This window comes from Cherax quadricarinatus, chromosome 74 (genome assembly GCF_038502225.1).
Source record: "Cherax quadricarinatus isolate ZL_2023a chromosome 74, ASM3850222v1, whole genome shotgun sequence".
Classification (NCBI taxonomy): domain Eukaryota; kingdom Metazoa; phylum Arthropoda; class Malacostraca; order Decapoda; family Parastacidae; genus Cherax; species Cherax quadricarinatus.
Genome location: NC_091365.1, coordinates 15,640,862 through 15,667,954, shown reverse-complemented (window position 1 = coordinate 15,667,954; position 27,093 = coordinate 15,640,862). Strand labels below are relative to the sequence as shown.

At 42.7% G+C, this 27,093-nt stretch overlaps 1 protein-coding gene across 3 annotated transcripts in view; it reads left to right on the top strand.

Moving 5' to 3' along the window:
* Nucleotides 1-27,093, top strand: part of LOC128700223 (maltase 2) — a gene marked incomplete at its 3' end in the record, with an annotated part of 226,798 nt that overhangs the window by 159,232 nt on the left and 40,473 nt on the right. For all 3 annotated transcript variants that reach the window (XM_070100802.1, XM_070100803.1, XM_070100801.1), the window contains 1 exon segment: nt 26,111-26,189. In XM_070100802.1, the coding sequence (XP_069956903.1) occupies nt 26,111-26,189 (79 nt within the window).

Sequence of the window (27,093 nt, the reverse complement as noted above, 5' to 3'; positions counted from 1 at the left end):
TGACAAATAGGCAGCAGAGAGTTTGCAGAAATGGGGAGAAATCAGAATGGGGGCACGTCGCAAGCTATGTTCCACAGGGGTCAGTGTTGGGCCCCTTGTTGTTCACAATTTACATAAATGACATAGGTGAGGGAATAAATAGCGACATGAGCAAATGTGCTGATGACACCAAAATAGGCCGTCCATTTCATTCTAATGAGGACAGAGCATTGCAGGAAGACTTGAATAGACTGATGCAGTGGTCGGAGAAGCGGCAGATGCAGTTTAATATAGACAAATGCAAAGTTCTAAATGTTGGACAGGAAAATAATCATGCCACATATAAACTAAATAATGTAGATCTTAATATTAATGATCGCGAAAAGGATTTAGGAGTTCTGGTTAGCAGTAATCTGAAACCAAGACAACAGTACAAAAGTGTTCGCAATAAAGCTAACAGGATCATTGGCTTCATATCAAGAAGCATAAATGAAGTCCTCAGGTTGTTCTTCAGCTCTGTATGTCTTTGGTTAGGCCTCATTTAGATTATGCTGCACAGTTCTGGTCACCATATTACAGAATGGATATAAATGCACTGGAAAACTTGCAAAGGAGGATGACAAAGTTGATCCCATGTATCAGAAATCTTGAAGATTGAGACACTTATGCAGCATATGGGAATCTTTATTCAGGAAACGTTTCGCCACACTGGCTTCATCAGTCCAATACAAAGAGGAAGGCTGAGTGACTGATTACCTCATACTCCTCCTCTCCTTACGCCTTCCTCTTTGTATTGGACTGATGAAGCCACTGTGTGGCGAAACGTTTCCTGAATAAAGATTCCCATATGCTGCATAAGTGTCTCAATCTTCAACTTGTCGGTTTTTCAAACCATTCATCACAACACATCAGAAATCTTCCCTGTGAGGATACTGAGGGCCCTGAATCCGCACTCTCTAGAAAGGCATAGAATTAAGGGGGATATGATTGAGGTGTATAAATGAAAAACAGGAATAAATAAAGGGAATGTAAATAGCATGCTAAAAATATCTAACCTAGACAGGACTCGCAGCAATGGCTTTAAGTTGGAATAATTCAAATTCAGGAAGGATATAGGAAAGCACAGGTTTGGTAATAGGGTTGTGGATGAGTAGAACAAACTCCCGAGTACTGTCATAGAAGCTAAGTTGTGTAGTTTTAAAAATAAGTTAGATAAATACATGAGTGGGTGTGAGTTGGACCTGACTAGCTTGTGCTACTAGGTCAGATGCCGTGCTCCTTCCTTAAGTGAATATGACCTGACCTGACAAGGTCAGGACCTGCCTCGCATGGGCAAGTAGGCATGTTGCAGTGTTCCTTCTTTCATATATTCTTATGTTCATAATTTTCAACCAGCCTGGACATCAAGCCCGGGTGTCATTGGTTGTTAGCCGAACGCTCTACTACACAGCTACAGGTCAGTGTTTGAAAGACATTAAACACACCACCTCCTTCTGCCACCAGACTGTGTTAGTTACCATTTTGTCCTAGGCACATGTTGATTAGACACTAGGCCTGTTGTGTGTGTGTGTGTGTTTTAGCTAATTTGTTTAAACGTTATGCAGTTAGATCGGGGTATATTGTTAAATTATTAACAAAAGTTATTGAAACGTTGATGTAATTAACACCGTCCTGAATCTGACGGTGAAGAACATGCATTGATGTGGTTGATGCTGCCCAGACTAAGTTGAATATAACACTGATGCGGGTGATGCTACCCAGATTAAGTTGAACATAACATTGATACGGTTGATGGTGGCCAAAGTTGAGTACAACACAAAGATGGTTACTGACAAACACGGTTGAGTGTAACACACATGCGGGTACTGGTGGCCAAACAATACAACACACTGATGCAGTTGATGACGAGCAAGCCAGTCTAAATGCAACTCAAGCAAGCCACAAACGCGGCTTGTTACAACTCTCTCCTCGTTTAGAATGACAAATGGGGTTATCCTCAGCCCAACACAGACTAATGGCCTGTTCCTCTGACTGCGGGAAGTCAGCCTGGAGAGAGGCAAGCCATGAGTGATGGCTTAGCCACGTAACGTGAAAACACGTGGCTTACTAACCCATAACTGCGAAAGGAAACGTTAAATGAAGACTCCCTCCGTCATGGGCCATAATGAAGTCTAAGCTTGGGACTTAATCAAGGTTCAGAGCGGGCGACAACTCCACAGATTTGTGGATTTTGTTGTGGGTCGCGTGCTTGTAGCTGACATAACAGGAAGGAAAAGTGAAAACCTGATTTCTGTCGAGTGTTAACAGATACTTTCTTTATGCGAATGGTTAACAGATACGTTCTTTTGACCAGTGATTAGCAGACACGTTATTCTGACCAGTGATTAGCAGACACGTTCTTTTGACCAGTGATTAGCAGACACGTTATTTTGACCAGTGATTAGCAGGCACGTTCTTTTGACCAGTGATTAGCAGGCACGTTCTTTTGACCAGTGATTAACTAATATGTTCTATAGGTAACATACGTTCTTTAGCCGAATAACTGACAGATACGGTTTTCTAATGAGTAACAGATCATATCTTTTGGCGAATAACAAGTACGTTTGTGTGTGTGTGTGTACTCGCCTATTTGTGCTCGCCTGTTTGTGGTTGCAGGGGTCGAGTCACAGCTCCTGGCCTCGCCTCTTCACTGATTGCTACTAGGTCCTCTCCCCGCTCCATGAGCTTTATCAAACCTCATCTTAAAACAATGTGTGGTTCCTGCCTCCACTGCGTCACTTTCTAGGCTATTCCACTGCCTGACAACTCTGAAGAAATACTTCCTAACATTCCTTTGATTCATCCGAGTCTTCAACTTCCAATTGTGACCTCTTGTTTCTGTGTCCCATCTTTGGAACATCCCGTCTTTGTCCACCTTGTCTATTCCGCACAGTATTTTATGTCGTTATGTCTCCCCTGACCCTCCTGTCCTCCAGTGTCGTCAGGCTGATTTCCCTTAACCTTTCTTCATAGGACAGTCCCCTTCTGGGACTAGTCTTGTTGCAAACCTTTGCACTTTCTCTAATTTCTTGACGTGCTTGCCCAGGTGTGGATTCCAAACTGGTGCTGCATACTCCAGTATGGGCCTGACATAAATGGTGTACAGAGTCTTGAACGATTCCTTACTGAGGTATCGGAACGCTATCCTTAGGTTTGCCAGACGCCCATATGCTGCAGCAGTTATCTGATTGATGTGTGCCTCAGGAGATGTGCTCGGTGTTATACTCACCCCAGATCTTTTTCTTTGAGTGAGGTTTGCAGTCTTTAGCCACCTAGACTATACTGTGTCTGCAGTCTTTGCCCTTCCCCAATCTATATGACTGCATTTTGCAGGGTTAAATTCAAAGAGCCAGTTGCTGGACCAGGCTTGTAGCCTGTCCAGGTCTCTTTGTAGTCCTGCCTGATCCTCGACCGATTTGATTCTTCTCATTAACTTCATATCATCTGCAAACAAGGACACTTCTGAGTCTATCCCTTCCGTTATGTCATTCACATATACCAAAAGCAGCACAGGTCCTAGGACTGACCCCTGTGGAACCCCGTTTGTCACAGGCACCCACTCTGACACTTTGTCACGTACCATGACTCGTTGCCTCACTGTCAGGTATTCTCTGATCAATTGCAGTGCCTTTCCTGTTTTGTGTGCCTGATTCTCTAGCTTTTGCAGTAACCTCTTGTGAGGAACTGTGTTGAAGGCCTTCTTGCAGTCCAAGAAAATGCAGTCTATCCACCCCCTCTCTTTTGTCTTACTTCTGTCACCTTGTCATAAAACTCCAGTATGTTTGTGACAGGATTTTCCTTCCCTGAAACTGTGCTGGTTGTCAATTATACACTTGTTTGTTTCCAGGTGCTCCACCACTCTCCTCCTGATCTTCTCCATGACTTTGCATACTATACACATTAGTGACACAGGTCTGTAGTTTAATGTCTGTCTCCTTTTTTAAAAATTTGGACTACATTTGCCATCTTCCATACCTCAGGGAGTTGCCCAGTTTCAGTGGATGTGTTGAAGATCTTTGTTAGTGGCACACACAGCATCTCTGCTCCCTCTAAGGACCCATGGAGAGATGTCTGGTCCCACCGCCTTTGAAGTGTCAAGTTCACATAGCAGCTTCACCTCCTCCTTGGTTATGTGTGCCTCATCCAGCACTTGTTGGTGTACCTCCCTGTTCTGATTTCCTGGAGTCCTACTGGTTTCCACTGTAAATACTTCTTTAAATCTGGTGTTGAGCTCCTCGCATACCTCTCGGTCTTTTCTTGTGAACTCCCCATCATCCTTCCTCAGTCTGATTACCTGGTCCTTGACTGTTGTTTTCCTCCTGATGTGGCTATGCAACAGCTTTGGGTCAGACTTGACTTTCGATGCTATGTCATTTTCATATTGTCGCTGAGCCTCCCTTCTGATCTGTGCATATTCGTTTCTGGCTCTTCGGCTAATGAAATTAAGACGCACATGCAACATCTGGGTATCTTTATTGTAGACGTTTCGCCATCCAGTGGCTTTATCAATACAAATTCCAGGACATAACTTGAAGACAGTAGAACTATGTACAGAAGATGAGGTAATCAGTCCCTCAACCTAGGAGTAGGTGCGAATAGCACCATAGTTGTGGAGATTCTGAAGCAGAAGCAAGGCGCCTGACGCTTATATGCTAACGTCAGGTGGAATGGGATGGGTAGCAAACGAGGGCATAGTCACTGGTAGGCGGGATTCCCCCAGTTGTCAGACGCTGCAACATCATGGAATCTTGATTCTGAGGACATGTACATAACCTTCACGACTATGACAACTACTTCTACAACTAACCCATCTCTTTGGGTAGGACCTACTTCCACTGGGGAATCCCGCCTATCAGTGACTATGCCTTCGTCTGCTACACGTCCCATTCCACCTGACGTTAGTATATAAGTGTCAGGCGCCTTGCTTCTGCTTCAGAATCTCCACGACTATGGTGCTCTTCGCACCTACTCCTAGGTTGAGGGACTGATTACCTCATCTTCTGTACATAGTTTTACTGTCTTCAAGTTATGTCCTGGAATTTGTATTGATAAAGCCACTGGATGGTGAAACGTCTACAATAAAGATACCCAGATGTTGCATATGTCTTAATTTCATTTTGTCGGTATTGTATACCATTCTTGTACAACTCTTCGGCTAATCTCTCTACTTTCCTGAGTTCTTTGTCTTCCGTACCTTTTCCATTCTCTAGTACACCTAGTTTTTGCCTCCCTACACCTTTGGGTGAACCAAGGACTCGTTCTGGTCTTCCCATTATTTCTGTTTCCCTTGGGAACAAACCTCCCCTCTGCCTCCTTGCATTTTGTTGTCACATAGTCCATCATTTCTTGTACTTGTTTTCCTGTCAGTTCTCTCTCCCACTGAATGTCATGCAGGAAGTTCCTCATGCCTGAGTAGTCCCCCTTTTTGTAGTTTGGGTTTCCCCATCCTATTCCTGCTGCTTTCTCCACTTGTAGCTCAACTATGTAGTCAAAGCACAGAACCACATGATCACTAGCTCCTAGGGGCCTTTCATACATGATATCCTCAATAGCTGAACTACTCTTGCTGGATCATCCTCGCCTCTCTCTCTGGTAGTGTCTCTAACATGTTGATGCATGAGGTTTTCCAGTACCACATCCATCATCTTGGCTCTCCATGTTTTGGGACCCCCATGGGACTCCAGGTTTTCCCAGTCAGTCTCCTTGTGATTGGAATCACTCATAACTAGTAACTTTGCTTCCCCCCTCCCATATGAGCCCTTCTGGCCACCTTGGCTAGTGTGTCAACCATTGCTCTGATGCTCTTGTCGTATTCTTCTCTTGGCCTCCTGCAGTTGTGTGGTGGGTTGTACATTACTGCAATTATCACCTTATGGCCCTCAGACTGGATTGTTCCTACTAAGTAGTCCCTTTTGCCCATGCCATCCATTCCTTCCATTTTCTCAAAACCCCACTGGTTTTTAATGAGCAGTGCAACTCCTCCTCCCCCTCTCCTCCCTCTGTCTTTCCTGAGGATTTGATATCCAGGTGGAAAGATTGCATCTGTTATCATCCTGGTGAGTTTTGTTTCTGCGAGTGCTGTTATGTCTGGGGATGTCTCCTTGATTCTTTCATACCACTCCTCGCACTTATTTGTTGTTCCATCTGCATTTGTATACCACACCTTCAACTTCTTTTTTAAGACTGTGGTCTGGGGGGTACATTGGGGTTGGGGAATTGGGAGACCTGATAAGGAACTATGGGTGGTTGCTGTGGGGGTGGAGTTTGTAGTAAGGTGGGCGGGGGCATTGGATATAGCATGGGTGTTTTTGGTTAGAATGTTTAGTTGCACCGGGGTTGTCCTGGTTGGGGGGCTTCTGTAAGTAGTTGTGAGGGAGGCTGTATTTGATCTTCCTCCTGAGTCTGGGTTCTCCTGTCCATCTCCATCTTCTCTCTTTCCTCCTTTTGCCTTTGTACCATCTCTCTGTTTCTGCCTTTCTTCTTGTGTTCTGGCGCAGTCAAGATACACCTTCCAGTATGCCGGCATCTCCCTTAGTCTTGCTTTCTCCTGCAGGATCCTGTTCCGAGTCGATTCTGCCATGAAAGTCACTTTCACTGGCCAGGTTCTTCTGGGTCATGTCATCTGGGTCATGTCATCTTCTCCTATTGCTTTTATGATGCTTTCGATTGCATTTTTTCACCTTGTTTTCTTGCTTTATAAGTTTCCCCTTCAACTTCTTGGAGCCCATACACAAAGACTGACCTCTTCCTTTCATTCTCCCACTTCATACCCCTATGTTTCCACTGATTCGATTTAATTTCCTCCATTGCAGCTTTCCTTTCCTCAGTTTCACTATCTATTGTACTTGGTCTCAGTGGCCTGTCATTTTCCCTTCTCAGCTTTCCCTGGGCTCTGCTGTGGTCTGTTAGGGCCTCCACATATAGCTTAGCTCTGTCATTTACTATAGTCCCCTCTGACAGGGCTTCTACATGCAGTTTCGCTCCTTCATTCCCTACAGTCCCCTTGTTTGTGACTGAAGTAGCAGTCTCTGATGTCATTCAAAAATGGTTCTTTAGTTCTTTAGGCTGTTTCAGATTTTTCAGTTCCTTTTCTAATGTTTCCTAGCCTCTGCTGCTATGACTTGCATCTCCCACTTCTTGCTTTCGATATCTATACTCTTCCATTCTCATGCTAAGTTCTTCTAGTTTCTTTCCCCATTCATGTTCCCTTTTCATGAGCTCTGCTGCCCAATCTTCCTTTGCAGATTCATCCTCCTGTACCTTGGTTTTCCTTCCTGCTCTCTGGCAACCCATTTTTTGTTTTCATTGCCTCAGAATGGAAAACTTACGTAATTCTGTGTTAGTTTTGTGGTGTTTGTCAGAGTGTGGGGAGGAGGGAGGTAGGGGAGGAAGTGTAGACAGTGGCTAAATGGGAGAGGGGTGGGGAGTGGTATTGAGGGGGGAATATGGGGAGTGAGGAGGAGGGAGAAGCAAAGGGGGAGAATGGGAGAGGGAGAGGTAGGTGAGGAGGAGGGTGAAAGAAAGGGGGGATCAGGGGAAGGAGTGAGAGATTGTCAGGGGTGTGTGTGTGGGGGGGGGGGGGGGGAGGGGTTATTAAGTGTCTGAAAAGTAGGTGGAAATTGTGCATTGGAGTCTTATGTGGAGTCTGTGTTCCCTTACCTAACCACACCCTCCTGTGACATGACCTGCACCTACCCACAATACTGCACTCTATACTTTTACTACCACCTAGGCTTATAGAAACCTGTCTCGCCTTGTTCCATAAATTACCAATTGCTATTCATTATTGAGTACAGTGGACCCCCGGTTAACGATTTTAATCCGTGCAAGAGGGCTCATCGTTATGCGAATTAATTTTCCCCATAAGAAATAATGGAAATAAAATTAATCCGTGCAAGACGCCCAAAAGTATGAAAAAAAATTTTTTTTACCACATGAAATGTTAATTTTAATACACACAAACTGAAAAAGGCATGCACAATTACATGACACTTACTTTTATTGAAGATCTGGTGATGATTGATGGGATGGGAGGAGGGGAGAGCATTATCTTCTTACTGTTTAGAAGGGGAATCCCCTTCCATTAGGACTTGAGGTAGCAAGTCCTTTTCTGGGGTTACTTCCCTTCTTCTTTTAATGCCACTAGGACCAGCTTCAGAGTCACTGGACCTCTGTCGCACAACAAATCTGTCCATAGAGCTCTGTACCTCCCGTTTCTTCAAGACTTTCCTAAAATGGGCCATAACATTGTCATTGAAATAGTCACAAGCACGGCTTGCAACAGCTGTGTCAGGGTGATTTTCATCTATAAAGGTTTGCAGTTCAAACCACTCTGCACACATTTCCTTAATCTTTGAAGTAGGCACAATGGATTCCACAACTGGCATAGGCTTCTCAGGGTTAGCCCCAAACCCTTCAAAATCTTTCTTAATTTCCATACTAATTCTCACCCTTTTTACCACAGGGTTGGCACTAGAAGCTTTCTTGGGGCCCATGGTCACTTATTTTCCAGAAACACCACCGAAAACACTGTAATAATACGAAATATTCCGAGTGTATGCTTGGATGTTACCGCGGAGGCTGGCTGGTAAACAATGGGACGGCCGGCACATGTGAGGGCACATTGGACGCGTCTCGGACGAAAATCGGTATGCGGGTTTTTAATCGGTATGCGGGGCAAAAATTTTGCGATAAAAGTAATCGTTATGCGGAAAAATCGCTATGCGATGCCATCGTTATGCGGGGGTCCACTGTACTTGATTGCCTATTCTTTATCGTACTAGGAGAGATGGACCATTCACAATCAGCTTGGTGTTTAATTTGTTTAATTAGAAACCAAGACCCACACCTAACAACCACGCATAGGTGAATACAGTACTTGCAATGCAGCTGTAGCAGCCTGTAGAATGTCCAGCTCAATGTAATGTCCTGGCGTGAATCCACCTCCGATTCTTCTCTATATAATGTACCCTATTCACTGTATTTTTCACTGGTCACACATTTGTTTCACTTTATTATCTTTCTTGGGTGATGCATGGCAACGTCGCACCACCAAGTATCACTTTCTAGTTCATTTACAAAATTGTGGCTCACCCCACACTTTAGTGGCTCAGGCAAATTGTAAATCACTTTCAGGATTGTTCACTACCCTGACACACTTAGCAGCCCTTGCAGTACACTTGGGTAGCCCTCAAAAACACTTATGTTCGCGGAGCACGGAAGGCGTGACTCGCGCATGCGGTGTCCCTACTGTGTGTGTGTGTGTGTGTGTGTGTGTGTGTGTGTATACTTGCCTAGTTGTGGTTGCAGGGATCCAGTCACAGCTCCTGGCCCCACCTCTTCACCAGCTGCTACTAACTCACTCTCCCTGCTCCATGAGCCTTATCATACCTCTTAAATCTATGTATAGATCCTGCTTCCGCTACATCACTTCCCAGACTATTCCACTTCCTGACAACTCTGTGACTGAAAAAATACTTCCTAACATCCCTATGATTCATTTGAGTCCTCAACTTCCAATTGTGACCCCTTGTTGCTGTGTCCCATCTCTGGAACATCCTGTTTTTGTCCACCTTCCCAATTCCTCTCGGTATTTTATATGTCGTTATCATGTCCCTCCTATCTCTCCTGTCCTCCAGTGTCATCAAGTCGATTTTCCTTAACCTCTCCTCATAGGACATGCCTTTTAGCTCTGGGACTATTCTTGTTGCAAATCTTTGCAATTTCTCTAATTTCCTTACATGCTTGGTTAGGTGTGGGTTCCGAACTGGTGCTGCATACTCCAGTATAGGCCTGACATACACAATGTGCAGGGTCCTGAACAATTCCTTACTGAGATGTTGGAATGCTATGCTTAGGTTTACTAGGTGTCCATTTGCTGCAGCATTTATTTGGTTGATGTGCACCTCAGGAGATGTGCCTGGTGTTATACTTACCCCAATATACTTTTCCTTGAGTGAGGTTTGCAGTTTCTGGTCCCCTAGACTGCATTCCATCTGCAGTCTTCGTTGCCCTTCCCCAATCTTCATGACTTCGCACTTGATGGGGTTGAATTCTGGGAGCCAGTTTCTGGACCAGGCCTGCAGTCTGTCCAGATCCCTTTGTAGTTCTGCCTGGTCCTCCTCAGATTGAATTCTTCTCATCAACTTCACATCATCTGCAAACAGGGACACTTCTTAGTCTATTCCTTCCGCCGTGTCATTCAGACACCAGAAACAGCACTGGCCCTAGGACTGACCCCTGTGGAACCCCTATCATCACAGGCGCCCACTCTGACACCTCGTCATGTGACATGGCTCACTGATGTCTTCCCGACAGCTATTCCTTGATCCATTGCAGTGCCTTCCCTGTTATACCTGCCTGATCTTCCAGCTTATCCACTAATCTCTTGTGTGGAACTGTATCAAAAGCCTTCTTACAGACCAAGAAAACTCAGTCTACCACCTCTCTCTTTTCTTACTGCTGGCACCTCTCATAGAACTCCAGTAGGTTTGTGACACAGGATTTCCCGTCCCTGAAACCGTGTTGGTTGTCATTGATAAGCTCATTCCTTTCTAGGTGCTCCACCACTCATCTCATGATAATCTTCTCCATGACTTTGCATACTACACAAGTTAGTGACACTGGTCTAATTTAGTGCTTCATGTCTGTCTCCTTTTTTAAAAATTGGGACTACCTTTGCTGTTTTCCATACCTCAGGTAGTTGCCCTGTTTCAAGAGGTGTGTTGAAGATTGTTGTTAGTGGCACACATAGTGCCTCTGCTCCCTCTCTCATGACCCATGGAGATATGTTATCCATCCCCATCGCCTTTGAGGTATCTAGCTTGCTTAGCAGCCTCTTCACTGCTTCCTCGGCTGTATGTATTGTCCAACACTTGACGATTTACCCCACCTCTCCGTCTTTCCGGAGTCTCTTCTGTATCCTTTGTGAACACTTCTTTGAATCTCGTGTTGAGCTCATCACATACTTCTTGGTCATTTCTTGTGATCTCCCGTCCTTCCTTTCTCAGCCTGATTACCTGGTCCTTGACTATTGTTTTCCTCCTGATTTGGCTGTACAACAGCTTCGAGTAAGATTTGGCTTTTGCTGCTATGTCATTTTCGTATTGTCATTGGGCCTCCCTTTTCATATTGTCATTGGGCCTCCCTTTTCGTATTGTCATTGGGCCTCCCTTTTCGTATTGTCATTGGGCCTCCCTTCTTATCTGTGCATATTCGTTTGTTGCTCTACGACTGCTCTCCTTGTACTCTTGGGTCCTTTGCCTTCTATACTTCTTCCCTTCTCTAGCACACTTGGTTTTGGCCTTGCTACACCTTTGAGCGATCCAAGGGCTCATCCTGGCCTTCTTGTTATTTCTGTTACCCTTGGATACAAACATCTCGGCTTCCTTACATATTGTCGTCACTTATTCCATCTCATTTACTGACTTCCCTGCCAGTGCTCTGTCCCACTGATCCTCATGCAGGAATTTCTTCATGCCTCTGTAGTCCTCTCTTGTAGTTTGGCTTCATTCATTCTGCCCTTCCTGCTTCTCTCTCCATTTATAATTCTACTATATATTCGAAGCTGTGTGTGTGCATGTGTGCGCCCATGCCCATGCATGTGCGTGCGTGTGTGCGCCTGCGCCCATGCATGTGCATGCATGCATCCGTCCACGAACAAGTGGTCTTAACCAATTAACACTACTGCGACAAGCTGGGGATCAAATCTGCGATATTTTAGCACGCCTCCTGAGAAGCCCGCCAAAAATTTCGAGAGCCTTAGTCCACTTGGTTATCAATGCTTCAAACATCAGAAGCCCAGTACTACTGGATGTGTCAGCCCTGCTGCGAGCACATACGTAGCCATGGAAGCTATGCGACTAATTTCATTCTCCTCCCATTTGGAATACCTGTCTTCACGAGCAATGCTCACATCAGGAGTGGCAGACCCAGTGTACTCGCTGGGTCCTTGATGCTTTTAGCATGGTGGTGGGCAAAGGCATCAGTAGGTTACCTAGGTTCCCAGGGAGACTGGCTAAATGTCCTGGGTTGAATTCCTGTGGGATTTTGTAAAATGAGACCATAATAAAACCACAAGGGGGTTATACTTGCCTTTAGATTCTGATGGCTCTAGATTTATTCGCAGCCTCTCCCAGGGGAGAAATGCTGTCGTAGTACCCACCAGGGCTGTGCGAAATGTGTGTACATATTGTTAGTACATACCTAGAGATTAAATATGCCTCTATTTCATGTTTAAAACATATGTAAGGTCATGGCCCTGAAATATTGCCTGGTTGTGGGCGATGGCCCTCTGATTACGACATCTATAAGGTGCGTCCTGTCTGACCGTCTATGTACCTTTCAGATGCAGCTTAATGGATAAGGTGACGGTATGGATAATGACTTACCTTGGGTGCATGTAACAGACCCTTAATAGTGACGCTGCACATGGCGACTTGATTGTAAAAGCCTTATTCTGTCATCTGCTTGATTATGGGCGAGCGACATGAGCTAACACCCTCATGGTACTTGCTCCACCCATTGACACGGCAGCAACCACACACGTGACATTGGCTACGAATACTTCCACGTCGGGTGACGGCTCAGCTGGCCACATCGTCAAAGCAATCTCGTTCTCGACTGACGATTCTCTACTGAGCACAACTAGAAGTTCATAACAATTCATGGCAGGAAGAATTGACACACAGTGCACAATGCACTGGTGGGGCCAGGAGCTGTGACTCGGCCCCTGCAACCACAACAACTAGGCGAGTACAGTTCTTTCTGGAGATTCAGTGCATACGGGAAATGCATTTGTAACTGATCATGAAATGTTTCTAAGTTTCAGTGCAAGGTGGCACGGGTCTCCAGGGATCACCACCCACTTCATAAGTAAGTTTATTCTGGTATATACAAATACAGTTACATTGATTATCATACATAGCAGCATATGTGTAGAGAACCTGGGATAACCCAGAAAAATCAGTGACAAAAAACGAGTCGAGTCGGTGACTTATTTCCATTGGGGTCCTTTTAATACCTTATTAATATACTATAAAGGAGATATACTATAAAGGAGATGTACTAGGAATAAGGTAAAATGAGTTATTTATATTTACATGTGTGTTAGCTAAAAAAAAAAATTAATGAATTCTCCTCCCTTTCTGTCGCTACATTCATTAGGTACCTTTTGGCACTCTTCTTGAACTGGCTCGTGCTGTGACTGGCTTTGACATGTACAGGCAGTCTGTTCTATTCCTTTATTTCTGTACAATAAAAGGTGTTTGAAGCCTGGTCATTGACTGTGGGCATTACAAAGTTGTGCTCTCTCCCCCTAGTACTATGATTGCTTCGGTCCCCAGCCTTGACAAAATTATACACAAATAACCCGCACATAAAAGAGAGAAGCTTACGATGACGTTTCTCTCTTTTATGTGTGGGTTATTTGTGTATCGTTCCAGTCATGGTATTGTGCCTTTTTTTGTTATTTACTTGACAAAATTAACAGCAAGATATTCTGGACACTGAGCAATTTTACAAATATGATTTAGCTTCAGTTATTTTACTCTATCTTTAACATTCAGCATATCATCACATTGCTTCCCTGAAAACTTGCTGTAACCTGCCCTTCAAGCTCTGCCATCCCCCTTCAAGAGAGGTTCTGCTGACATACAGTTAACAGATGTTAGATGCTAGTACAGTGGACCCCCGCATAACGATGGCATCACATAGCGATTATTTCGCATACCGCTTACTTTAATCGCAAAATTTTTGCCGCGCATACCGATTAAAAACCCGCTCACCGATTTTCGTCCGAGACGCGTCCAATGTGCGCCCTCAGCCAGCCTCACATGTGCCGCCCGTGCCATTGTTTACCAGCCAGCCTCCGCGGTAACATCCAAGCATACACTCGGAATATTTCGTATTATTACAGTGTTTTCGGTGCTGTTTCTGGAAAATAAGTGACCATGGGCCCCAAGAAAGCTTCTAGTGCCAACCGTACACCAATAAGGGTAAGAATTCCCATTGAAATGAAGGAAGAGATCATTGATAAGTATGAAAGTGGAGTGCGTATCGCCGACCTAGTCAAGCTGTACAAGAAACCCCAATCAACCATCGCTACTATTGTGGGCACCAAAAAGACAATCAAGGAAGCTGTTCTTGCCAAAGGTTTAACTGTGTTTTCGAAACAAAGATCGCAAGTGATGGAAGATGTTGAGAGACTCTTATTGGTGTGGATAAATGAAAAACAGCTAGCAGGAGATAGCGTCTCTCAAGCGATCATATGTGAAAAGGCTAGAAAGTTGCATGAGGATTTAATTAAAAAAATGCCTGCAACTAGTGATGATGTGAGTGAATTTAAGGCCAGCAAAGGTTGGTTTGAGAGATTTAAGAAGCGTAGTGGCATCCATAGTGTGATAAGGCATGGTGAGGCTGCCAGTTCGGACCACAAAGCGGCTGAAAAATATGTGCAGGAATTCAAGGAGTACATAGAAACTGAAGGACTGGAACCTGAACAAGTGTTTAATTGTGATGAAACAGGCCTGTTCTGGAAGAAAATGCCAAGCAGGACCTACATTACTCAGGAGGAAAAGGCACTCCCAGGACATAAGCCTATGAAAGACAGGCTTACTCTTCTCATGTGTGCCAATGCTACTGGTGATTGCAAAGTGAAGCCTTTATTAGTGTATCACTCTGAAACTCCCAGAGCGTTCAGGCAAAAGAATGTCCTCAAGGATAATTTGTGTGTGCTGTGGAGGGCAAACAGTAAGGCATGGGTCACTAGGGAATTTTTCTATAACTGGTTACACCATGCATTTGCCCCCAATGTGAAAGATTACCTAACTGAAAAGAAATTAGAACTTAAGTGCCTCCTGGTGTTAGACAATGCCCCTGGTCATCCTACAGACGTGGCAGAGCGACTTTATGGGGACATGAGCTTCATTAAGGTGAAGTTTTTGCCTCCTAATACCACTCCTCTCCTGCAGCCCATGGACCAGCAGGTTATTTCCAACTTCAAGAAACTGTACACAAAAGCTCTGTTTGAAAGGTGCTTTGTAATGACCTCAGAAACTCAACTGACTCTAAGAGAGTTTTGGAGAGATCACTTTAATATCCTCAATTGTGTAAACCTTATAGGTAAGGCTTGGGAGGAAGTGACTAAGAGGACCTTGAACTCTGCTTGGAAGAAACTGTGGCCAGAATGTGTAGACAAAAGGGATTTTGAAGGGTTTGAGGCTAACCCTGAGATGATTATGCCAGTTGAGGAATCCATTGTGGCATTGGGAAAGTCCTTGGGGTTGGAGGTTAGTGGGGAGGATGTGGAAGAGTTGGTGGAGGAGGACAATGAAGAACTAACCACTGATGAGCTGATAGATCAACTTCAAGAGCAAGAGGCCAGACCTGGGGAAACTGGTTCAGAGGAGGGGAGAGAGAAATTGAAGAAGTTGCCTACTACAAAGATAAAGGAAATCTGTGCAAAGTGGCTTGAAGTGCAAACCTTCATGGATGAAAATCACCCTCACACAGCTATTGCAAGCCGTGTTGGCAACCTGTACACTGACAATGTTGTGAAACACTTTAGGGAAGTGATAAAGGAACGAGAGGTACAGGCCACTATGGACAGATATCTTGTGCGAAAGAAGTCCAGTGACTCTGAAGCTGGCCCTAGTGGCATTAAAAGAAGAAGGGAAGTAACCCCAGAAAAGGACTTGCTACCTCAAGTCCTAATGGAAGGGGATTCCCCTTCTAAACAGTAAGAAGATAATGCTCTCCCCTCCTCCCATCCCATCAATCATCACCAGATCTTCAATAAAAGTAAGTGTCATGTAAGTGTGCATGCCTTTTTCAGTTTGTGTGTATTAAAATTAATATTTCATGTGGTAAAAAAAATTTTTTTTCATACTTTTGGGTGTCTTGCACGGATTAATTTTATTTCCATTATTTCTTATGGGGAAAATTCATTCACATAACGATTATTTCGCATAACAATTACCCCTCTTGCACGGATTAAAATCGTTAACCGGGGGTCCACTGTACATTTGCGACTGGCTACAATCAAGGATTACCCTTTTCTTTAGTTCTAGTTTGAAGCAAATTATTTTGGATTTTTAATAGTCTGGGCAAACTGCCGTTTTCACAGATTGACACATAAATGTACAATTGAGCAGAGATTCGTCAGGAGGTGAGTGGTCTCACGACACCGTAGTGTACAGACATATCTGATCTATGCTCAATTTGCAATCTTGTTTAGTAATGGATACGTGAAGCTGAGCTGTTTGTCATACATTCAGCCTTTATATTCACATGTTGGTAAGAGATCATAACCCCTTTACAGGGGCTGGGGGCATCTATCCCCAAGAGGCATCTATTAAATACACTTGAAAATGTACAGAGGAGGATGACAAAGATGATCCCATGTTATCAGAAACCTTTCCTACGAGGATAGACTGAGGGCCCTAAATCTGCACTCCAGAAAGGCATAGAATTAGGGGAGGGGGGGATATGATTTAGGTGTATAAATGGAAAAAAGGGAATAAATAAAGGGAATGTAAATGTGTTAAAAATATCTAACCAAGACAGGACTCGCAGCAATGGTTTCAAGTTGGAAAAATTTAGATTCAGAAAAGATAGGAAAGCACTGATTTGGTAATACACCTACCATCCGACTTACGACCTGCTCGACTTGGACCACTCGACTTATGACCGTGTTTTTTATGCCAAATTTCTGGGAAATAAACAACTATTTGTGTTGTACACAGTGTTTATCCTAAACCTTACAGTATAAAATACAGTACTAACAACATAAAAAGTCAAGTAAAACATGAAATACCAAAATAAAACAATAAAATAGTCATTACAAAAATGTTTTGTTGATATTCAGTAGTAAAGTTCGACTTACGACCGGTTTCTCGGAACCGAACTCGGTCGTAAGTCGGATGGTAGGTGTACTTATAGATGAATGGAACAAACTCCTATGTAGTGTTACTGAAGCTGAAACCTTGTGTAGTTTTAACCCTTTGACTGTTTTGGTCGTATGTATACATCTTACGAGCCACCGTTTTTGACGTATATATACGTACTCATAAATTCTAGTGGCTTCAAATCAAGCAGGAGAAAGCTGGTAGGCCCACATGTGAGAGAATGGGTCTGTGTGGTCAGTGTGCACCATATAAAATAAAATCCTGCAGTATGCAGTGCGTAATGACAAAAAAAAAAAAACTTTTTTTTTTTTTTAATTAAAATGCCGAATTTGTGGTTTATTCTTTTATAGTATTTATGGTTGTATTCTCGTTTTCTTGGTCTCATTTGATAGAATGGAAAACATATTATAGAAATAGAGGTGATTTTGATTGGTTTTACTATGAAAAGAACCTTGAAATGGAGGTCAAAGTAGGGGAAATGTTTGATTTTTGCCGATGTTCAAAAGTAAACAAATGATGTCATTTTTCAATAAATGTCCAAGTAGCCATTCTAATATGCAGTCATGACTGGGTTGACATTATTTATACAATTATTACAATATTGCAGTAGTCTGCATAACAGTAAATCTTCTTTTTTTCGTTTGAATAAAAATTCAAAATAGAAAGCAAGAGTAATATCCGAGGAGCCTGGAGAGTGACTGATGAACAAAGAAAATGTTATTTTAGAGCCAGGAATGTTTGCATTGTTTATTCTGGACCCTGTTTTGAAATTGTCATATTTTTTAATTTTCGTGAAATTGGCCACATTGCAAATTTCTGACCGCATTATTGGGTAGTTGAGATCAGTAAATGAGCAGTTTCTTGTACTCAATCGATAGAAAAAATGGAGTTCTAAATAAATAGCTATGAATTTGGTCGACTGGAACAATGGAATTAGCTGAAAATAGGGCTCAAACTGGGCGAAATCGCTGAGGTTGCTAACTTTGCGAGAGCGTAATTCCGTCAGTTTTTCATCAAATTTCGTTCTTTTGGTGTCATTACAATTGGGAAAAGATTCTCTATCTTTTCATAAGAATTTTTTTTTTTTTTTTCAACACCAGGAGACACTTCAGGATTTGGGGTTGCAACAATCAAGGGGTTAAATATAGGTTAGGTAAATATATGAGTGAATGTGAGTTGGACCTGCCTTGCATGGGCCAGTAGGCCTTCTGCAATGCTCTTTTTTATGCTCTTATGTCCCTGGGTTGGAGAAATAATAATTTTCTCCACAATTCCCAGTTGGTCACAGTATTGTTATTTGCTTAAAGCCACTTCATTCTGTGGATGCATTAAAATATATACAGTGGACCTCAGGTTATCGGCCGGTTCTGTTATTGGCCAACTTGGTGATCGGCCGGTTTTTCGGTGCCTGGTTATCAGCCGTTAATTCTGTGATCGGCCGTTTGGGACGCGTCCGTCTGCTGGCTGGGACAGCATCAGTTTGACCGTCTCAGTGGCTGAGGAAGCTTCTGCTCATACATCCAAACATTTCGCTTATTTCCCATTAAAGTTTGTGTTATTTTGGCAGTGCAACTGTGAAATAAGTAACCATGGCTCCAAAGAAAGTTCCTGTGGCAAAGAAAGTGAGAAACACCATGGAATTTAACCATGAAGTGATAGAAAAGTTTGAGAGTGGTAAGAGAGTGGTAAGAGAGTGGTGGAACTTGCCAGGATGTACAGCAAGAATAAATCAACAATTACATCCATCCTGGCAAAGAAAGAACAAATCAAGGATGCTAATGTTGCAAAAGGAGTAACTTTTCTAACTAAACGAAGGCCACCAATAATGGAAGAGATTTAAGTTATTATTACTGTCGATTAAGGAAAAAGAATTAGTGGGAGACAGTGTTGTGGAGTCGATTATTTGTCAGAAGGCAAGGCAGTTGCATGAGAATCTTGCAAAGAAAATGCCTGGAACAAGTGCTGCAATTTGTGAATTGGGCCAGCAAAGGATGGTTTGATAGATTTAAGAAGCATAGTGGCATACACAGTGTTGTAAGGCATGGTGAGACTGCAAGTTCTGACAAATGTGTTGCTGAAAAATTTGTGCAGGAATTCCAAGGGTACATAGAGGCTGAAGGATTCAAACCCCAACAAGTTTTCAATTATGATGAAACAGGCCTGTTTTGGAAGAAAATGCCAAACAGGACCTACATTACCCAGGAGGAAAAGGCACTGCCAGGACACAAGCTTATGAAAGACAGGCTTACTCTTTTGTTGTGTGGTAATGCTAGTGGGGATTTCAAAGTGAAGCCTTTACTCGTGTATCACTCGGAAAATCCCAGAGTGTTCGAGAAAAACAATGTCATTGTGTGTGATGTGGAAAGCTGATCATAAGGCAGGGGTCACAAGGCAAATTTTCAGAGAGTGGGTTAATGATGTGTTTGGCCCAAGTGTGAAAAAATACCTCCTGGAAAAGAAATTGCCACTCAAATGCCTCCTGGTACTGGACAATGCTCCTGCACATCCTCCAGACTTGGAAGACCAAGTATTTAGGGACTTCAATTTTATAAAAGTGAAGCTCTTGCCTCCTAACACCACTTCTCTCCTCCAGCCCATGGACCAGCAGGTCATTTCTAACTTCAAAAAACTACACAAAAGCAGTGTTTCAAAAGTGCTTTGAAGTGACCTCAGACACTCGGTTGACCCTAAGAGAGTTCTGGAGGAATCACTTCACTATCCTCCATTGCATAAGCCTTATAGGTAAGGCTTGGGAGGGAGTGACTTCCAGGACTTTGAACTCTGCTTCGAGAAAACTGGCCAAATTGTGTCCAAGAGAGGGATTTTGAAGGGTTTGAGGCTGACCCTGGCCCAGCCGACCCTGTAGACTATTGTGGCGCTGGGGAAGTCCCTGGGGTTGGAGGTGAGTGGCAAGGTTGTGGAAGAGTTGGTGCAGAACCACAGGAAAGAGTTAACCACTGTAGAGCTGCAAGAGCTTCAACTTGAACAGCAACAAACTGTAGCTGAGGAACTTGCTTCAGAGGAAGAGAGAGTGAAGGAGGTGCCTTCTTCATTCATTAACCCGTAAACGTCCAAACGTATATATATATTGACTATCCCAGTGCCCCGAATATTTTGAAAAATAAAAAAATCTTTTTTTTTTTTTTATATGAAAATAAAGAGCACATTTTTCTAAGTGTTACAGGATAAAAAAAAAAAATATGGTCAGTACCTACAGAGATATAAGGCAGAGAAGTTGGCACTGGATGCTCATGTGACAGCAACATCGAGTCCTGCCGCGTGCAGAAGTGTTGCTGATATACCTTTTTTTTTTTTTCTATTTTTCATGTTTTTTATAATTTTTATGTTCTGATAATTACAATTTATAGTAGTTCTTGTCGTTTCATAACCAATCTTTGTTCTGACACTAGTATTAGGTACTGAAATTGTACTCAAATTGTCACAAACACATTTACAGGTGGACATTTACACCTGCTTTGGCTGTTTACTATTGTCTTGGAATATATACAAAGTATTTATAAGTCCCAGCAATGTTTTGGATATGTGGAAGAATATAATAATAATACATAATAAGTTCCCTTGAAGCATAAAAAACAAGCCTTAGTCCACCCCTGACAGTGACGTGATAAGATGAGATAACATTAGATAAGAGCAGACATTTGATGAGCATATGCAAGGGTGCGGTGATAAGACTTGACAGGGTAAGATTAGAGCTGACATTTGATGAGCATCAGCCCTCGCTTTGTTTTCGCTGGTACACAAACATGTCTGTCTGTCAAGCTCCCTGTCTGTCTATCCATCTAGCTCTCTCTCAGAAAGAGCCACAAGACTACGTCATCACATTTACTCTATCTTCAAGCAGAGTATAGCACTTTGTCTGGGTTTTTGGGTTATCCTAGATAATTTACACTATGTATTCTTGTATTTATGTGTACCTGTGAGACGGGGACAGAGACGGAGATAGACACAGTGACAGATACAGATAGAGATATGCAGAGATAGAGAGAGAGAGAGACAGACACAGAGATAGACATGGATACAAACAAACGAAGCCAAGCCGCCAGCAGCCGGCCAGCCAGGTGGCCAGCCAATCAGCCAACCTGTCATGTGGGGGTTCAGTAACGTGGATTGGGTAATAACACTCACGTTGGACGTTCTAGTACGTATATTGGAGGGTAAATGTGGGGAGCACCACACCTGGCCTGCTTCTCTGCTAACTCTAAGACTGACTCACGAATTGGGTCCTAGGGGTGAGCGGCGTTCAAAAACATGCTATGGTCAGCAGCAACATGAATAACAGTCAGTGATTCACACAGATGGTTGGTAGTGAGTCATACTACTGGTAAGTGGTTACTGGTACTACTGGGGATTGATACTACTGAGAGCTCGGCGACGCTAATGTATGTCCCGATGTACAGCTAACAAACTAGAGACAGCAGACGTACGGCTTGGGCTGATTCTATACAATGTCAAAGTACACAACAGTTGAACATTATAACATACATAATTAAATATTGGAATGGAAGCTAACGTAATTGACTATAATGAAACTGTAATGCATTACAAGGTATGATATAGCACAACTCATCAAATGACTCAACATTGGGATTACACAATAGAGGTGATAAAAAAAAAATTTGATCGATCGATTGGTATTCATGTGATCTACGGATTCTGAGGAAGGGTATGTACAAAGAAAGAAGTGTTTAACAGAAAAGGCAGACTTGCTGCACTCAAATCTAGACTGTTAAATCTCAGAATTTGGAGAGAACGTGAACACACAAAAAAATTCTTGATTATTAATAAGTTGATACTGTAATTATTCATCTATACAGGTTATTTACATTTAACCCCAACTCTGCTAGGATGAGATTGACATATGCAGAATGGGTGTCATCTCTGGGAGAATCAAACTCTGTTGCACTGGCTAACTAGTGCTGTATTTGAGGCAGCTCTGAATTGGTAGTTACAAATGATACTTGAGGATTTCTCAATACCTGTCATGTACGTAGGGAATAACGACGTTCAGGCTGATCATCTGACTGAGTATTAGAGGTAGAGGGTACAGAGTCAGGAGGATTGTCAGTCTGTCACATTAGTCTGGGTTGGAACATCATTATCATCACATACTAACTTCATATGATCAAAATGTGACTCGCTTTACTGACCAGTACTAATTTCTCTAACCTTATACTTATTGCCATTGATATGTTCAACTACTCGATAAGGACCAACAAACTTTTGATCAAGCTTAGGCATTGCAGACGTTTTGTTAAAGTTAGTCAGCATAACTCTCGAACCTGCTTTGATTTTGGACTGCTTTGCTCGAGTGTTTGCGACTCCTGTAAATTCTGCTGATGATTTATGAAGTGTTTTACGGATTTTTCTAAAGAGACTTTGAGCTAAGCTGGTACGAGTTGCTATGAAATCATCAGGGTTGTAATTTGGTTTCGGATTAGAATATAGCAACTCATAAGGCAAACGTTTATCTACACCGTACCATGCATAATGTGGAGTGTCACCTATAGAAGTATTGTAAGCAGAATTTATGGCACACTGAACATCAGGTATAACTTCATCCCAAGTTTCACTGTTGGGATTGACAGTGGCTCTCAAGACATCAAGTACTTTCTTACTGGTTCGTTCTGCTAACCCATTGCTGGCAGGATGATGAGGAACAATGGTGGATTTAGAGATCTTGTACAAGGTACACAAATTTTCAAGAATCTCATTACAGAATTCACCTCCATTATCTGTTACTAAGGACTTAGGGGTGGTATGCCTGCCGATAATGCGTTCTTTAAACGCTTTAGCTACTGTCTCGGCAGTCTTATCTGCAATTGGAACTAACTCGTAATATCTGGTGAAATGGTCTACCATAACACACAGATGTTTGTTACCCTGGAGGGAACATTGGAAATTAGTTAACAAATCTAGCGCAACTCTTTCCCACGGTTCGCTAGTAGTTGGATACACTTGGATTGGATTAGGACCATTAGCATTACCTTTATGTTGCATGCAGACATTACATTTCTTAACATACGAGGCCAAAAGTATTTCAATCTGGCTTGTTTTACTGAACACGATGTACCAGGTGTTGTGCACCCTGGTATGAATCGAACTAGCTGTAAGGCTACATTCACTAGTGGCTGTGGAATTACTAACTGGTATACTCTTCTGCTAGGAGTACCCAACTCGGCTGTTTGATACAGTAATTCTTGGTTCATGACAAAGTCACTGATGGGTGCTGGTGGCTTCACAGTCAGAATAAGATCTTCCTGGAGCAGGAATTGAATCACACCAGACCACATGGGATCTGTTCATTGAGCATTCTTTACATCCTTGGCAGTAAATGGAGGGTCTGCAGTTACTATGCTTACATGTCACGATAAAGCATCTGCGACTACATTTGACTTGCCAGGTAAGTGTTCAAAGGTAGGATTGAACTCTTGGATAGTCAAGGTCCATCTCGCTAACCTTCCAGTAGGTTGTTGTTCTGGAATAAAGGTATCAGTGGAGCATGGTCTGTCAAGACATGAACAGGGTACTGATAAATAATGTCTCGGAAGTGTTTTAAAGACCATACTATTGCTAAAGCTTCTTGCTCAGTTACTGTATAATTACGTTCAGCCTTCATAAGGACTCGGCTAGCAAATGCAACTGCGTTGTACTTGCCATCAGTCTTCTGAGCTAGTATGGCACCTATGCCAATAGAACTAGCATCAGTTGTCAGTTAGAAGGGCTTAGAAAAATCTGGAAATTTCAAAATTGGAGCAGATGTTAGCTTTTCTTTTAGAGTTTGGAATGCTCTTTCTTGACGGAAGGTCCAAACGAAAGGAGCATCTTTCTTAAGCAACTCAGAAGAGCAGCTATGGAAGAAAAATTGGCAATGAAAGATCTATAAAAATCTGCTAAGCCCACAAAGGATCTTATGGCATCAGCAGTTTTGGGAGTTGGAAAATTTAGTACTGCAGTTACTTTACTTTGGTCAGTTGTAACCCCTCTAGGAGTCACTACGTGACCCAGAAACTTGATTTCTGATCTGAAAAATTTACATTTAGACAGTTTGATCTTTAAATTGGCTTCTTCAAGCTTACCAAGTACTACATCAAGTCTTTTCAAGTGTGTATCCACGTCTTTAGACATGATGATTACGTCATCTAAGTGCACCATAATTGCATTACCTATGAGACCTCTAAAGATATTAGTCATGAGCCTTGAGAACGTGATAGGGGAGGATCGTAATCCAAAGGCCATATGGAGGAAGTGATAATGACCTGTAGGAGTGGAGAATGCAGTTAGCTCTTGGCTGTCCTCGTGAAGAGGGACTTGCCAAAACCCTTGTAACAAGTCCAGGGTCGAAAAGACTATCTTTGATGTTACATAAAAGATCACCAAGTACAGGAAGTGGAAAGCGATCTGGAATAGTTTTCGCATTTAACTTCCTAAAGTCAATCACTGGGCGCCAAGTACCATCCTTCTTAGGTACTAGGATCAAGGGCGCATTCCAAGGTGAATTGCTAGGTGCAATAACTCCATCATCAAGCATTTGATTGATCATTTCTTCTGCGACAGCAACTTGTGAATGAGGCATTCTGTACGCAGGTATATAGATAGGTCTAGTACCAGGTTCAAGTGGGATACGATGGGACAATAAGTTCGTTATACCTATCTTCTCACCTGGTAAGGCAATGGCTTTACGATGTTTGTTCAATAGTCAACAAACGCTTGACCTCGTCTGGGAAGTCAGTGGGAGCTAAGTCTTTCTCCTCTACTGGTGGAACGGATTGATCCAGTGAAGTGGATGAGGTCTTCCTGGTAGAAATAGCACTGACCCTCTGGTCAGGTGACAACTCATCCTCTACCTTAACTCAGCCAGCCAACCAGCCTACTGAACAAGTATTACATTCCAGTATTGTTTCTCTTTACGTAGGGCTTAGGTTATAAGACATTCTGAAAGTGTGTTGCACAAATGTTGTGCATGGGTTATTATCTAGGTTTTTTGATATTTCCTCGACCACTTATGGCCACATCCACCTCAAAGCCACTAAACTCGGGGTCAGCATCACTTTCCTCTTAAAATGGGAGAGTTAATACTACATGAAATCAGTGAATCCCAGGTGTTTGCTGTGCTGTTTGCTCTAGATGGAGCTCATTTAAACTGGTGCTCCCACAAGGTACTAAGTGGTCCCAGATTTTTTTAATACAGTGCACACTGAGTGTTATGTCCCATTCTGTGCTGACAAGGCATCTTGGGCCAGTCGTGCCATATTTGAAGGCAGGAAAAATAGAACATTTATATACGTTTGGGGCACTAGCAGTAAGAATGTATATTTACGTTTGAACCGTTTACGGGTTAAGAACAGTTGTGCAAAGTGGAATGATGTGCAAAGTTTTGTCGAAGTACCACCCTGACAAAGCTGAAACAAGCCATATCTGCAACATGTTTAGTGACAAAACCCTGTCCTACTTCAGGGAAATCTTAGAGACACCAGAAACAGAGCACTCTGGACAGTTATTTTGTGAGACAGGGGTCCAGTGACTCAAGCTGGTCCTAGTGGCAATAAAAGATAAAGAAGGGAAGTAACCCCAGAGAAGGCTTTGCTACCTAAAGTCTTTATGGAGGGGGATTCTCTTCCAAATACTAACTCCTCCCTCTTTAGTCCTCCCTATCTTCCAGAAGCCAGCATTAGCCTTCAATAAAGGTATGTAATATTTATATAATTGTTAAAAAAATTATTTTTTTGTGAATATTTTTATCTGGAAGGGATTAATTGTATTTACATTAATTCTTATGGGAAATATTGTTTTGTGTTTCGGCCGACCTTCTGGAACAGATTACAGCTGATAACCGAAGGTCCACTGTATATACATATATATAATGTTATACACACACAAATCCAATGTATTTGAGTGAATATCAAAGTGGTATACAATACCAACAAGTTAGTAAGGAACACAGGCAACATTTAGTCATCTTTATTTCGAAAAGTTTCGGAATAAAGATGCCTAAATGTTGCCTATGTGTCTTACTTACCATTGATGTATTTATCTTTATCATAAGAATGGAGGAACACTGCAACATGTCTACTGCTCCTCCTAGGCAGGTAAACCAACCATTTCCACCCTGTTCATTTACCTTATTCAGAAATATTATTTTAACTGTTATATCTCTGGGTTGTGTTCAGAATGTATTGCTCTTCTGGATAAACAAAGGCGTGGATGGCTTCCGAGTGGACGCTATTAAGCATCTCTTTGAGGCGGAAGGCAAGTACTAAGTGAATTGTGTTTAGTATTGTAAACAGTGAACTTCTACTGTGTCTCATTTCAGTGTTGCTTGTTTCTGCTGCCTTGATAATTGTATATTGCTCGTACAGTAATGTGTGTGTTTTGCTGGTACAGTAATGTGTGTGTGTGTGTGTGTTGCTGGTACAGTAATGTGTGTGTGTGTGTGTGTGTGTGTGTGTGTGTGTGTGTGTGTGTGTGTGTGTGTTGCTGGTACAGTAATGTGTGTGTGTGTTGCTGGTACAGTAATGTGTGTGTGTGTGTGTTGCTGGTACAGTAATGTGTGTGTGTGTGTGTTGCTGATACAGTAATGTGTGTGTTGCTGATACAGTAATGTGTGTGTGTGTGTGTGTGTGTGTGTGTTGCTGATACAGTAATGTGTGTGTGTGTGTGTTGCTCGTACAGTAATGTGTGTGTGTGTGTGTGTGTTGCTCGTACAGTAATGTGTGTGTGTGTGTGTGTGTGTGTGTGTGTGTGTGTGTGTGTGTGTGTGTGTTTGTTGAGTGAGGTTTGCAGTCTTTGGCCACCTAACCTATGCTCTGTCTGCAGTCTTCTTTGCCCTTCCCCGATCTTCATGACTTTGCATTCGCCAGGGTTAAATTCTAGGAGCCAGTTGCTGGACCATGCGTCCAGCCTGTCCGTTTCTCTTTCTAGACCTGTCTGGTCCATATCTGATTTAATTTTCCTCATTAACTTCACATCATCTGCAAATAAGGACACTTCTGAGTCTATTCCTTCCATCATGTTATTCACATATACCAAGAATAGCACTGGTCCTAGGTCTGACCCCTGTGGGACCCCACTCATCACAGGTGCCAACTGTGATACCTCCTCACGTACCATGACTTGCTGTTGCCTCCCTTTCAGGTATTCTCTGATCCATTGC